The sequence below is a fragment of the Macaca nemestrina genome, chromosome X (assembly GCF_043159975.1).
Source record: "Macaca nemestrina isolate mMacNem1 chromosome X, mMacNem.hap1, whole genome shotgun sequence".
Lineage (NCBI taxonomy): Eukaryota > Metazoa > Chordata > Mammalia > Primates > Cercopithecidae > Macaca > Macaca nemestrina.
The window spans coordinates 144,074,523-144,090,309 of record NC_092145.1 but is presented as its reverse complement, the minus strand read 5'-3'; the positions used below and the strand labels follow the sequence as shown (position 1 = coordinate 144,090,309).

Below are 15,787 nucleotides of genomic sequence, written 5' to 3'. Positions count from 1 at the left end.
AAAAATTAGTTGGGCGTGGTGGAGCGCACCTGTGGTCCCAGCTATTGCGGACGCTGAGGCGGGAGGATCACTTGAGCCCAGGAGGTTCAGGCTGCAGTGAGCCAAGACTGCGCCACTGCACTCCAGCCTGAGCAACAGGGCAACACTCTGTGCCAAAAAAAAAAAAAAAAAAGAAAGAAAGAAAACAGAAAAAAAGCATAAAAGCATAGAGTATAATTTAGAGCTATTTCCAATAAAAAGAGTTAAAATATTAAAACTTCTAGTGCCTAAAGTGTATCAGCCCCAAGCTACTTAGAAAATTCCTACGAAATGACTGGCACTTTAAGCACTCTAACAAGGGTTTTAGAGGATCTAAGCTCAGAAACTGCTCTTTCTTCCCGATTCCACTTGCCCCAGAAAGTCTAAAGCATTTTTTAAAATTGTAAATGAAAGGGCAAGAGAACATCAATCTGATTAGTCACCTACCAAGGGTCAGTGATTTTGTGACCATCATTTTAATTATAGTTACCAACATCAGCAACCGATACTCATTATAGTACGTGACTCAATGTTAAGTCTTTACAGGTTTCCTCTCATAATTGCCACTAGGTAGGCACTGGTATCCCTTTATTATATACAGATGGGAAAACAAGCCTAGAGAGGTTAAGTAATCACTCAAACTCACACAGCTGGTAAGAGGAGAAGTCAGGATCTGAATCCAGAACCTACATATGTAACAGCTGCACCTACCGGCTCTGCTGTACGACCTAAGCTGCCCAAGAAGTCCCATCTCAACTACATTTAGTAAAAGAAAACAGGGCCGGGCACGGTGGCTCACACCTGTAATCCTAGCATTTTGGGAGGCCTAGGCAGGCGAATCGCCTGAGGTCAGAAGTTCAAGACCAGCCTGGCAGACATGGTGAAACCCCTTCTCTACTAAAAATACAAAAAATTAGCTGGGCGTGGTGGCAGGCGCCTGTAATCCCAGCTACTCAGGAGGCTGAGGCAGGAGAATTGCTTAAACCCAGGAAGCAGAGGTTGTAGTGAGCCGAGACTGCACCACTGCACTCCAGCCTGGGCGACAGAGTAACACTCTGTCTTAAAAAAAAAAAAAAGAAAAAGAAAGAAAGAAAGAAAGAAAGAAAACAAGTAACAGAGACTTAATTTCCTTTTTTTTTTTTTTTTTTTTTAAAGATACAGGGTCTCGCTATGTTGCTCAGGCTGGCCTCCAACTCCTGGGCTCAAGTGATCCTCTCACGTCAGCCTCCCGAGTAGCTGAGACTACAAGTAAATGCCACTGCACACAGCTTAATTTTCATATAACTTCAAATTAGAGAAACTTTGCTTAAATTAATATGGTTGTCTGAAAGTTAGAATCCATCAGGAATTTTAATAATTATGCTGAATAGTTAATGAACGCAGGATGAAACAAAAATAGCATAGCCAAAAGTTCCCATTCAAAATGATTTCCTTTAGGAAAAGTTAGCCAAATCTTTTTTTTTTTTTTTTTTTTGAGACGGAGTCTCGCTCTGCCGCCCAGGCTGGAGTGCAGTGGCCGGATCTCAGCTCACTGCAAGCTCCGCCTCCCGGGTTCACGCCATTCTCCTGCCTCAGCCTCCCGAGTAGCTGGGACTACAGGCGCCGCCACCTCGCCCGGCTAGTTTTTTGTATTTTTTAAAGTAGAGACGGGGTTTCACCGTGTCAGCCAGGATGGTCTCGATCTCCTGACCTCGTGATCCGCCCGTCTCGGCCTCCCAAAGTGCTGGGATTACAGGCTTGAGCCACCGCGCCCGGCCTAGCCAAATCTTAAAAACAAGCAAAACAAAACAAAAAACCTGCAACATTTAAAACTGTTTAAGGCCAGGCATGGTGGCTCATGCCTATAATCCCAGCAGTTTGGGAGGCCAAGGTGGGCAGATCACTTGAGCCCAGGAGTTCAAGACCAGTGTGGGTAACACGGAAAAATCCCGTCTCTACAAAAAAGAAAAAAAAAATTAGCCGGGTGTGATGGTGCGTGCCTCTAGTCTCAGCTACTCAGGAGGCTGAAGTGGGAGCATGACTTGAGCCCAGGAGGTGGAGGTTGCAGTGAGCTGAGATCGTGCCACTGCACTCCAGCCTGGGTGACAGAGCGAGACTCTCAAAAAACAAAAAACAAAACAACAACAACAAAAAAAACATTTAAAATACTCAGAAACTAAAAAATGAACTAGTAAATAAATCAAAATCCTTCCAGAGTTAAAAACATTCCTTCCAGAATTCAAATTCCTTTAATTCACTTTGATTTATGTATAACAAAATCAAAGGCTCCAGAAATCTTCAAATAATACAGCAAAGCACCGTAACAGTATGCTCCATCTTTAGACATATCCAGACCAAAATGTGCACATGCAAAATGCCAAATACACATGCTTACCCTTTCAAGTAGGTCTTATTTCTACCCCCAAACTCAAGAATTGTTAAAGATCATACAAGTAATTCCTTTCGCTTACCTGTCAGCCATATTTCTCCACTTAAAAAGCAAATTACTTGCAGAATCACCAATGGGCAGGTGCAATCTCTCCTTAAAATATTTGACAATGCCTTGTTCCTCCAAAAGCACAGGAACTCGGTATGTGGAAGAAACATCATGGATACATATGACCTAAATGATGATGAGAAATCACCTTACTTAGATGGATCTACTCAAATATGCCACCACAAGAATGAGACAAAATTCGGGAGAGACTGGCAGTTTATTTACAGTGATATCACACACACACACACACACACACACACACACACATACACACAAAAACCCAGCAACCAAAGCTAGCATCAGAATTTGCACATGGTTAACTTCATTTAATTAGAAAACTAATCCCAGCACTATGGGAGGCCAAGGCGGGCAGATCACCTGAAGTCAGGAGTTCGAGACCAGCCTGACCAACATGGTGAAACCCCATCTGTATTAAAAACACAAAAATGGTGACATGCGCCTATAATCCCAGCAACTCAAGAGGCTGACGCAGGAGAACCGCTGGAACCCAGGAGGCAGAGGTTGCAGTGAGTCGAGATCGTACCATTGCATACCAGCCTGGGCGACAGAGCAAGACTCCATCTCAAAAAAAAAAAAAAAAAAAGAAGAAGAAGAAGTGTACACAAAACGACTGGACAGGTCAGGTGTAGTGGCTCACGCCTGTAATCCCAGCACTTTTGGAGGCCGAGGCAGGTGGATCATCTGAGGTCAGGAGTTCAAGACCAGCCTGGCCAACATGGTGAAACCCCATCTCTACTAAAAATACAAAAATTAGCCAGTCATGGTGGCACACACCTATAATCCCAGCTACTCAGGAGGCTGAGGCAGGAGAATCGCTTGAACCCGGGAAGTGGAGGTTGCACTGAGCCGAGAGTGCACCACTGCATTCCATCCTGGGTGACAATAGTGAAACTCTGTCTCAAAAAAAAAAAAAGATTGGATGCAAACAAAATGGCATGACAACATACAAATGCAGAAGTGTCCCTTCAATCTGCCATCACATTTTTCAAAGTAGTTCAGACTTTGGCAATGACTCTGAGGCATCAGGTGGGGGCTCTCCATCAGAGTGCTTTCCAAGATGCCAAAATTCAATTTGATCGTTTTTAGACTTCAGAGAACCCAGAGTTATAATCTGAAGAAAAGATTTCTGCCAAACCTCACCCTTTTCCTGAGTGCCATTTATATCCCTCTCTTTAAACTATAGGCAACTCCAATCCCTTATACCCAAACCTTATTGGAATCAACAGACAGAGATCAGAGAAGGAAAGAAAAAAGAAAAGCGAATTATCAGAATACTGAGATGGAAAGCCCTGCAGAGCAGAGAACCTAAGCTCAAATCACAGTAGGGTTTCTGTACCAATGAAGTCAACTGAGCCCACTGGTGGAGTCAGAAGAGCTAGTGTGAATGTCAACATGCTCGTGTGTTTGGGGTGACTTAAGCTGCCACAGGTAGAGAGGAGAAATGAGTGAAAGCAGTAAGTGTCCCAGTAGGAAAGACAAGATAAAGAGATGATAAGTAGGCTTCATGTGGTTCTCTCTCTAGAGGTTTGACTGTGAGTTAAATGCCCACTCTGGTAGGCTGGGCACGGTGGCTCACGCCTGTAATCCTAGCACTATGGGAGGCCGAGGCAGGTGGATCATCTGAGGTCAGGAGTTCGAGACCAGCCTGGCCAACATGGCAAAACCTCACCTCTACTAAAAAAAAAAAAAAAAAAAAAAAAAAAAAAAAAATTATCCAGGCATGGTGGCAGACACCTGTAATTTCAGCTGCTCAGGAGGCTAAAATAAGAGAATTGCTTGAACCTGGGAGGCAGAGGTTGCAGTGAGCTGAGATTGTGCCACTGCACTCCAGCCTCACTCTGTCTCAAGAAAAGAAATAAAGCCCACCCTGGTTTTGTGACATAAGTTGAGTGATCATGCAAAGAAACATGCATCCTACCTCACTTAAGGGCTAGGGAGTCATGATTGGATCAGGGTGCCCGGCGCTTGCATAAATGCCGTGAAAAGTAATATGATCATTGAAGAGGCACAAAACACTGGCATCAGCAGAAGTGCCTGCCAGACAATAAAATCTAAAGAGCAGCACCAACCTGTTCAGGGTTCACGTGACAAAACATAGAAATCTTCTCCTTCACGGCCATCTCGATGGGCGTTGAACTTCGGCAGACAATCTGTCAAAGCCAGTTATGCATCAGCAAACAGGATTCGTTTTCAGCAGGATGCCACATTCATTTCTTTTTACAAGAAACTTGGCCAAGTATATACTTGTTCACTTTGGACATTCCACTGGACTATTAGAAATTGGTCTGAGCACTAAAATAAGTATAATCAAATTCAGCACAAGTGTATCAGTAAGAACTCGAAACATCGAGACGTCTCTGGTGAAAAGAGTCCAGGCTCGTAAGTGTTGCTTCATTAACTATAAGAAAAGAGCTAGATAGAGGTTAACAAACTTTTTCTCAAAAGGGCCAGATGGGAAATATTTTGGGTTTGCAGGTCACACAGTCACTGTCCTGATCCTCAATCGTGGTGCAGTGTGAAAACAGCTACAGACAATATGTAAATGAATGGGCGTGACTGCATGATAATACAACTTTATTTACAAAAACAGGCACGCAAGTTGTGGACTGTTATTTGTCAACCTCTGACAGAGACTATTGGTGATGACTGGATCACCTGCTATAAGGACACATCACTGTTTAGACTAAAAATAAGAGCAATGGGCTGGGCATGGTGCAATCCCAGCACTTTAGGAGGCCAAGCCAGGAGGATTGGTTGAACCCAGGAGTTCGAGACCTGCCTGGGTAACATAGCAAAACCCTGTCTCTACAAACACACACACACACACCACACACAAAAATTAGTGCGCTGTGGTAGTGTACACCGCTAGTATCAGCTACTCAAGAGGCTGAGGTGGGAGAATCGCTTCAGCCCAGGAGGCAGAGGTTGCAGTAAGCCAAGATCGCAACACTGCACTCCAGCCTGGGCAACAGAGCCAGACCCTGTCTCAAAAAGAAAAAAAGAGCAGTGAAAACCCATCACAGGGTTATCACTGATAGCAGGGTTACAGGAAAATCCCAAGATTTCACCTTCATTCTAAAGAATCCGGGAATCATATAAATGATAGGACATCACACTTGCCCAACTATCAATGTGGCCCATCAAATGAGAGCCTAGGGAAGAATGGATTGAAGCAACACTTGAGGCTAAGGGAATAAGCCTTTTCCAGCTCCCAGACAGAAAAACCTCATTGTCATAGGAGCTGTTTGAGAATGAGAAAGGACTTAGATGATGATAAAGATAAAGAAGTGAAGGGCAGCCAGGCATGGTGGCTCTTGGCTGTAATCCCAAGCACTCTGGGAGGCCGAGGCGGGCAGATCACCTGAGGTCAGGGGTTCGAGACCAGCCTAGCCAACATGACAAAACTCCGTCTCTACTAAAAATACCAGGTGTGGTGGCATGTGCCTGTAATCCAAATACTCTGGAGGCTGAGACAGGAGAATAGCTTGAACCCGGGAGGCAGAGGTTGCAATGAGCCAAGACTGCACCACTGCACTCCAGCCTGGGTGACAGAGCAAGACTCCGTCTCAAACAAACAAACAAAAAAGAAGTGAAGGGCCTGCTCCCAGAGACCTTTGGGATAGACTTACCCACTGTCCTCAACTCACCAAATCTGGAGACAGGCCTAACCCCCTCAGCGCGCGGACACTGTTTTGGGTGGGTTTGGTTTTTTGTTCTCCGGTAGCACTGAGCTGAAAAAAAATGGGGTCCCGTCAGCACACTGGACACTAGCTCCTATTGATGATTAACGGTGCCCCACGTTCAAATGCGGGACACATAGAATATCACAGGAAAACTTATCAAAGTTGCTGTCCACATACTTATCTGGAAAGCCCACCTGTGGGACAAGGCTAACATGGATATTACAGAAATTCTCTCTTTTCGCCTTAAACTGGAATTGTCTAAACGCTTCCACAAACGGCATTCCTTCGATGTCTCCAATGGTGCCTCCCAGCTGGGAATGGAAAACAAACAAAAAAAGACACAAATGACCACACATCTCTCACAGTACACAAGCTAATAAAAAGAGTTCTTAATAAACCGAGCATGAGAACTAAAGTTTGATGGTTACACAGAGGTTTATAAATACATTCAAAATCACTAAATTGTGGCTGGGTGTGTCAGCTCACGCCTGTGATCCCAGTGCTTTCGTAGCCAAGGGAGGAGCATCACTTGAGCCCAGGAGGTCAAGGCTGCAGTGAGTCGTGATCATGCCACCGCACTCCAGCCTAGCTGACAGAACAAGACCCTGTCTCTGAAAAAATATAAAAATAAAAAATAAAACTTCATAAAAGATTTCTCCACATGTATAGTCTTCAGTAGCCCACTGCTTCATTAAAACTAACAACAAGGCCAGGTGCGGTGGCTCACGCTTGTTATCCCAGCACTTTGGGAGGCCGAGGCGGGCAGATCACAGGTCAGCAGATGGAGACCTTCCTGGCTAACACGGTGAAACCCCTTCTCTAATAAAAGTACAAAAATTAGCTGGACGTGGTGGCGCACACCCAAGTAGTCCCAGTTACTCGGGAGGCTGAGGCAGGAGAATCGCTTGAACCCGGGAGGCACAGGTTGCAGTGAGTCGAGATCATGCCATTGCACTCCAGCCTAGACGACAGAGCAAGACTCCGTCTCAAAAAAAAAAAAAAAAAAACAACTAACATCAAATCTCCTTAATGCAGCCAACAAAAGGCTCTCAGGACCTGACCCTTGCATTGAGTCTCCAGTGCCATCCGGTCCCCTCCCCACTGGCCTCTTGGGTACTCCATGCTCTTCCTTCCTGCCCCTCAAGGCCTCCTACCCTCCTTCTTCATCTACAGCAACCTCTTTTTATCCTCCAGTCCAAGAGAGATGCATCCTCCCTGGAGGGCGGACTCTGACCCCACCCCCCCACCTACAGCAGCCTATATCCCACTAGCCCTTGTCACAGCACTGTACGCATCCTAGGAACTCAGCACAAGTTGCCTCTATTTCATTTCCGTCTTTGTTTCCTGGCTCTCTACCCCACTAGACTATAAGCCCCATGAGGGCATAAGCCCAGTACCCTGCAGGCAGCACTGGAGGTTTACTTTAGTAGTCAGGACAGGACAGAAAGGTCCTGAAATTCAATATAAGCCCTAAGTAACGGTGTTCTAGCACCTGTTACCAAAATTACAACAGAACCAAAGCCAGGGCTGGGTGCAGTGGCTCACGCCTGTAACCCCAACACTTTGGGAGGCAGGCATATCACTTGAGCCCAGGAGTTTGAGACCAGCATGGGCAACAAAGTGAGACCTTGCCTCCACAAAAACATAAAAAATTAGCTGGGTATGGTGGCACGGCACCCATGGTCCCAGACACTCAGGAGGCTGAGGTGGGAGGATTGCTTGAGCCTGGAGAAGTCCAGGCTACAGTGAGTCATGATCATGCCACTGCACTCCAGCCTAGGGGACAGAGTGAGACACTGTCTCTTTAAAAAACAACAACAACAACTCAACGAAATGAAAACATCACATGCAATCAGGAACTTGGCAGGAGTGAAGAAGCGAGTGTAAGTACCCACTAAATACAAGGCACCAAAATCTAATTTTTAAAAATCATTTATTTTCTCTAAGGAAAAATAGAGGTCTGCGCTTAAACTAAACCGTATGCTTCCGTCCTGTGTTTTGATGGGGATTCTCTGGGGGGGGGGGGGTCAATAATAGTGAATGCGAAAAGGAAGCCAACTTTAAACATTATCCGCTTCTGCCCTCACGTGGTCAACAGTGGTACTACAGTCTCTCTGCTAATTCAGAAGTTCCCATTACCATACCTCTAGGTCACCATCATTATTGTGTTCAGAAACTTTCAATACAACTATTGGAAAAGTTTGAAGTTAACTGTTGCCCCAAATAAAAGGGAAAATATCACCCATAACAATACTTTATGCTGAAATGGAAGCAGCAGCAAATTTGTGAGATGTGCAAAGTTGTTTTTGCCTGTCTTTAATGAAAGGAGTCTTTTTCTTTCTTTCTTTTTTTTTTAGAGACAGTGTCTCGCTCTGCCACCCAGGCTGGAGTGCAGTGGTGAGATCATGGCTCACTGCGGCCTCAAACTCCTGGGTATAAGTGATCCTCCCGCCTCAGCCTCCCAAGTAGCTGGGACTACAGACCTGCACCACCACACCTGCCTGAGTCTTCTTTTTTGGAAAATAAACAAGAAGAGAGAAAGAAACATGTTATTCCTTTAAGACAAGCATCAATTATTTCAGGTTCATGCCAAGATAACTCGTACTGATATAAATAAAACCTGTCAGCTCCACTGGTCTGAGAAGTTGAGGTCTCACTCATAAAATGGCTTTGAAGACATTTCAACAGCTCCTCTATGATTAAAACTGAAAATCAGCTTTGGCAGTCCTTCTTCAAAACCTTAAATGGTGCACAGACACAGCTGTTGAACACAATTTACAATGAACCAAAGAAGATGTTGACCACTAGTATCCAATAATCAAATATAAACATCAGGGTTATAATGGAGAAGGGGTTCTGTTTGTCAGTTTCCCTGTTTCCATAAAATTTAAAATCCAGCCAATGAGGTCCTGGAGAGCAGGAGTCAGATCACACTCAACCTCACATCCCTAGCAGCTATCATCAGGGCTAGTACATATTAAGTGCTAAATTAATCATTGTGAAGGCAAACAAGTCAATCCAAAGGTAGAATAAGAAATAAAATTAGAAATTTGCCAGGTTGGCCAGGCGCGGTGGCTCACACCTGTAATCCCAGGACTTTGGGAGGCCGAGGCGGGTGTATCACCTGAGGTCGGGAGTTCAAGACCAGCCTGACCAACATGGAGAAACCCCGTCTCTACTAAAAATACAAAATTAGCCAGGCATGGTGGCGCATGCCTGTAATCCCAGCTACTCGGGAGGCTGAGGCAGGAGAATCGCTTGAACCCGGGAGGCGGAGGTTGAGGTGAGCCGAGATCACGCCATTGCACTCCAACCTGGGCAAAAAGAGCAAGACTCCGTCTCAAAAAAAAAAAAAATTCGCCAGGCATGGTGGTGGTACACCTGTAGTCCCAGCTACTTGGGAGGCTGAGGCAAGATGATTGGTTGAGCTCAGAAGTTTGAGGCTACAGTGGGCTTTGATCGAACCTGTGACCAGCTACTGCACTCCAGCCCAAGGCAACATAGCGAGACCCTATCTATAAAAAAATAAATAAATAACCACTAACTTTATCAGCTCTACTATTAACAAAATGGATCTTCTACATATCATGATATCTGCTAACACTTACATTGATGACAATAATAATAGCTAACTTACATTTACTGAGCACTTCCTAAATGCCAGACATTGCAAAGTGCTCTTTATTATTGCATTTAATCCCCAAACAATCCTGTCATTATCTTATTATTACAATATTATATTATTACCACATTATTACAAATGAGGATGTTAAAACTGTGAGAATTTTCCAAAAGTCATACAGGCATCTGAATACTAGTTAATAATTTTTAAGCACTTACTATATCTGTGACACCATTCTAAGCACTAAGTGTAGAGACTTATTTAATCTTCAAAACAACGAGTTAAATGAGTTACAAATGAGGTAAATGAGTTAAAGAGGCACAGAGAGGTTGAGCAAACTTGCCCAAGGTCACCCCCTCCTCCCTGTAAGTAACCTTGCTAGGCTACAAACCCAGCCCGTTTGCCTCCAGACTCTTTTTTTTTTTTTGAGACGGAGTCTTGCTCTGTCGCCCAGGCTGGAGTGCAGTGGCCGGATCTCTCGGCTCACTGCAAGCTCCGCCTCCCGGGTTCACGCCATTCTCCTGCCTCAGCCTCCCGAGTAGCTGGGACTACAGGCGCCCACCACCTCGCCCGGCTAGTTTTTTGTACTTTTTAGTAGAGACGGGGTTTCACCGTGTTAGCCAGGATGGTCTCGATCTCCTGACCTCGTGATCCGCCCGTCTCGGCCTCCCAAAGTGCTGGGATTACAGGCTTGAGCCACCGCGCCCGGCCCGCCTCCAGACTCTTAATCACTGAGCTACACATGGCCCAGGGGTCACTGCAGAAATACGAACCAAGACGGCCTGACTCTAAGAACCAAATTGGTCATTATTCTGCTCTTTCGCCGGGCAATTAAGCCAACTGACATTTAGAGGAGGAGGATATGGATGTTATTCTCGTTCTGCATGTGGAGAGGAAGGGAACAAGGTGAAGGAAGTGAACAAACGGCAAGTTCAAATACTACTTTTTTTTTTTTTTAATTAAGACAGGGTCTGGCTCCATCGCCCAGGCTGAAGTGCTGGTGCAATCATGACTCTCTGCAGCCTCAACCTCCCGGGCTCAAAAGATCCTCCCATTTCAGATTCTCAAGTAGCTGGGACTACAGGTGCGTACCACCATGCCTAGCTAATTTTTGTAGTTTCTGTAGAGACAGGTTTTCGCCATGTTGTCCAGGCTGTCTCAAACTCATGGGCTCAAGCAATCCTCCCACCTTGGCATCTGAAAATGCCAGGATTACAGGCATCAGCCACCTCGCCCAGCCACTAGCTTCTTTCTTTAAACAGCTGATACTAATCACTTATCACCTCTACCATCTGACTTCCCTAACCCAGTGTCTCTTTACACTTCCAAAGCACTTCGGAAATACTTTTCAAATAGTATGCACTAGACTGCAGTCTGTCGTGTGTGGACAGGGTTGTCTGCAAGTTCCCCAAGGGTAGAGACTGTGCCCATCCCAGGCCCCAGCACAGAAGAGGCCCTCACATTGACTTTATCAGCAGCTGATCAGTCTCCACAAGCAGATCACTGCACATCTACCCACGAGTATGTGTGATTGTCTGTCTAATGCCAATCTTGCCCACTCACTTGTGACCACAAAAACAGAAGCCATCTATGTTGTTTCTTGCTCTGACCCCACCTCCTAGCCCAGTGTCCAGCACTCAGGAGGGTGTGTGTAAGTATTTGTCAAATAAATGAAGATCAGATGCTCAAAGACCCAGCAGGATATAATTTTATAAAGAAAGTTCTGTGCTTGCCTCAATAACGCATATTTGGGGCTCTTCCTTATTACCATCCACCGGCACCTTGGCTTGGTTCATAACCCACTCCTGGACAGCATCAGTAATGTGAGGGACAACTGTAGAAAGAAGTATTAATACAAAAGTTTATTCCATGTTCATGAGAAAAGAATGTGCTTTAGGTCTCCCCAGTCACCTGAAAGTCACCTGGCAAGTTACCCTGACATTTTTGGAAAATGAAAAGAAAAAAACGCAACAAGTTTAAAAGAATTAGAACTTGTAGAGCGCAGGGACTGTGACATTTTCAGTTCTACGTGGGTTTTGGTTTTTGTTTTTTGAGACGGAGCCTCACTCTGTCGCCCAGGCTGGAGTGCAGTGGCACGATATCGGCTCACTGCAACCTCTGCCTCCTGGGTTTGAGTGATTCTCCTGCCTCAGCCTCCCAAATAGCTGGGATTACAGGCATTCGCCACCATGCCCAACTAATTTTGTATTTTTAGTAGAGATGGGGTTTCAGCATGTTGGCCAGGCTGGTCTCGAACTCCTGACCTCAGGTGATCCACTGGCCTCGGCCTCCCAAAGTGCTGGAATTACAGGCGTGAGCCACCGCGCCCGGCCTTCAGTTCTACTTTTGAGCAGCACAAAGATATTCAGCACACAGGGCTCCATAATGTCTGTGGAATATAATACCTTGCACTGTTTTCCCCAGGTAATCGCCACGCCTCTCTTTGTTGATCACATGCTGATATATCTTCCCCGTGGTGATATTGTTGTCTTTATAAAGATTAATATCCAAAAACCTTTCATAATTTCCAAGGTCTAAATCAACTTCTCCACCATCATTTAAGACGAAGACTTCACCTAGGATTAAAAAGGCAATGGAAAAATCAAAATTTTGCTTCCAGTAGATTTTTCAAAGATGGACATATTTTTGTTAAAAAGCTGGTAAAAGATGTATTTCTAAGCCACATTCTATCACTATCTCCTTTTTTTTTTTTTTTTTTTTTTTTTTTTTGAGACGGAGTCTCGCTCTGTCCCCCAGGCTGGAGTGCAGTGGCCGGATCTCAGCTCACTGCAAGCTCCACCTCCCGGGTTCACGCCATTCTCCTGCCTCAGCCTCCCGAGTAGCTGGGACTACAGGCGCCCGCCACCGCTCCCGGCTAATTTTTGTATTTTTTTAGTAGAGACGGGGTTTCACGTGTTAGCCAGGATGGTCTCGATCTCCTGACCTCGTGATCCGCCTGTCTCGGCCTCCCAAAGTGCTGGGATTACAGGCTTGAGCCACCGCGCCCGGCCACTATCTCCTTTTTGGTGGAGAAAATAATTCAATTCTATCCAAGAAAATGCATCAGAAAATTCTATTTATAGTAGTCCATTGTGGTTTTTGTTTTTTATCTACTGAAATTCTGTCTTCAGGATTTAGCTTTTCCAAACTCAACATATGCCACACAAAAAAAGGACTTGAAAACAGCAATTTTAAAAACAAACAGTATTTTACTTCAAAGCATCAGTATCCTGGACTCTGGAATTGCGATAAGAAACTTTTACTTGATTCTCATCTTGGTTGAAGCCACAATTAGACAGTAGGTGACAAAGCAAGGCCACAGCTAACCCATAAGGCAACTTGGTGAAAGTGAGGGAAAAAGCCTGTGTGTGCTATAAGCTACGTGCACAATGCACTGTCATAAAAGACAGGTGCCGACTTCATCGCACGAGAAGCACCCACTTTACTAGACACGTCTGTAGATCTCTATTGTCACTTCAGGGCATTGACTGAGAGTTGTATATTTCTAAAGCCACCTTGTGGGAATTAAACCTTTCCTCTATTAAGGGAACTATCATTTATTCCTACTGCTAGAAGTCCATAGGAAAAAAGAAGGTTGACTAACTTACAAACTTAATCAGAAACCTTGTATCTCCTCATTTACTTATCCATTCTAAGGTACATAACTGTGGTCTAGAAAATTAATTTTAAGGAAAAAAGCAAACTGATATCACAATACTTTTTTTTTCTTTCTTTTTTTTTTTTTTTTGAGACAGAGTCTCACTGTCAACCGGGCTGGAGCACGGTGGCACCATCTCAGCTCACTGCAACCTCTGCCTCCTGGATCCAAGCAATTCTCATGTCTCAGCTTCCCAAGTAGCTGGGATTACAGACATATACCATCATGCCTGGCTAATCTTTATATTACTATTATTATTACTATTATTATTAGTTTGAGATGGGGTCTCGCTCTATCGCCAGGCTGGAGTACAGTGGCACGATCTCGGGTCACTGCAATCTCTGACTCCCTGATTCAAGCCATTCTCCTGCCTCAGCCTCCTGAGTAGCTGGGATTACAGGTGCACACCACCACACCCAGCTAATTTTTTTGTATTTTTAGTAGAGACAGGGTTTTACCACGTTGGCCAGGATGGTCTCCATCTCCTGACCTCGTGATCTACCTGCCACGGCCTCCCAAAGTGCTGGGATTACAGGCGTGAACCACCGCGCCCAGCCTATTATTTTTTTTTTAATAGAGACACAGTTTCGCCATGTTTGCCAGGCTGGGTAGGAGAATCACTTGAACCTGGGAGGCGGAGGTTGCAGGGAACCGAGGTCACACACTGCACTCCAACCTGCGTGACAGAGTGAGACTGTCTCAAAAAAAAAAAAAAAATTCATTAAAAAAATCCAAAGAAAATTTAGTGTAACACATGGCATTAGTCAATGGTGCCGCACAACAACCCCAAAATCTCTGCAACTTACAAAACATTTATTTATTTCTCCCTCATGTTACACGGGGGCTGTGAGTCACTTGTGAGTCACTTGTTTCTTCTCATTCCAGGACCAAGGCTGAACGAGAAATCTCTGAAAAGCAAGCTGTTCTCATGGTGGAGGGCAGAACCACAAAACAGACTGAGCCAAACCACACAGATGCATTTGACATTTCTGCTTCAACAAGGCATATGTTAATATTCCCTAACATCCCATAGACAAAACAAATCACATGGCCAAACAGAGTGACCAACCTGCTTGGTTTGCCCAGGACTAAGCGGGTTCCCAGGACACGGGACTTTCTGTTTTAAAATCAGGAACATTCCAAACAAACCAAGACAAGTTAACTATCCTACGTGGCCAAACTCCAAGGTCAAAAGGCAGGGAAATGTATTCCACAGAGGGATGGTGGGTGATATTTTGAAGCAAAAATACAATCTACCACAGACTTGAATAAGTCATTCACAAACAAAATCAAAATCAAAGAAATCTAAACTAAAACAATAAGATACCCTCTTTTTGTTTGTTTTATTCTCCGGTTAGTGAAGTTTAAAACAAAATATTCAAGGCCGGGCGCAGTGGCTCATGCCTGTAATCCCACCACTTTGGGAGGCCGAGGTAGGAGGATTGCTTGAGCCCAGGAGGTCGAGACCAGGCTGATTAACATGGCAAAATCCCAGCTCTATTAAAAAAAAAATACAAAAATTAGCCAGACGTGGTGGTGCGTACCCGTAATCCCAGCTACCCAGGGGACTGAAGCAGGAAGATCACTTGAGCCCAGGAGGGGGAGGTTGCATTGAGCCGAGATCTTGGCCACTGCACTCCAGCCTGGGCGATAGAGTGAGACCCTGTCTCAAAAAACAAAAACAAGAAGACAGAATAGCAAGGGACACAAACATTTCTGTTTCTTTTTTTTTTTTTTTTTTTTTTTTTTTTTTTTTGAGACGGAGTCTCACGCTGTTGCCCAGGCTGGAGTGCAGTGGCGCGATCTCGGCTCACTGCAAGCTCCGCCTCCCGGGTTCCCGCCATTCTCCTGCCTCAGCCTCCTGAGTAGCTGGGACTACAGGCGCCCGCCACCGCGCCCGGCTAATTTTTTGTATTTTTAGTAGAGACGGGGTTTCACTGTGGTCTCGATCTCCTGACCTTGTGATCCGCCCGCCTCGGCCTCCCAAAGTGCTGGGATTACAGGCTTGAGCCACCGCGCCCGGCCACATTTCTGTTTCTTAATCAGGGGCTGGTTATACAGTGTGTTCATTTAATGAAAATTCATCCAACTGTACACTTACGATTTATGCTCTTTTTTGCTTGCATATAAAAAGGTTTTTTTTGGTTGGTTTTTGTTGTTGTTTTGTTTTTTGTTTCGTTTTGTTTTGTTTTTTTGAGACAGAGTCTCGCTCTGTCGCCCAGGCTGGAATGCAATGGCTTGATCTTGGCTTACTGCAAACTCCGCCTGCCAGGTTCAAGTGATTCTCCTGCCTCAACCTCCTGAGTAGC

The 15,787-nt window shown here is 45.0% G+C and overlaps 1 protein-coding gene across 3 annotated transcripts in view; it reads right to left on the bottom strand.

Moving 5' to 3' along the window:
* LOC105478168 (CTP synthase 2) overlaps positions 1-15,787 on the bottom strand; it is a 124,300-nt gene that overhangs the window by 96,201 nt on the left and 12,312 nt on the right. For all 3 annotated transcript variants that reach the window (XM_071088859.1, XM_071088858.1, XM_071088860.1), the window contains exons 3-8: positions 12,226-12,396; positions 11,554-11,654; positions 6,393-6,509; positions 6,163-6,246; positions 4,585-4,665; positions 2,469-2,620 (exon numbers count right to left, since the gene is read on the bottom strand). In XM_071088859.1, coding sequence (XP_070944960.1) covers positions 2,469-2,620; positions 4,585-4,665; positions 6,163-6,246; positions 6,393-6,509; positions 11,554-11,654; positions 12,226-12,396 — 706 coding nt within the window. The remainder of the gene's footprint in view (positions 1-2,468; positions 2,621-4,584; positions 4,666-6,162; positions 6,247-6,392; positions 6,510-11,553; positions 11,655-12,225; positions 12,397-15,787) is intronic.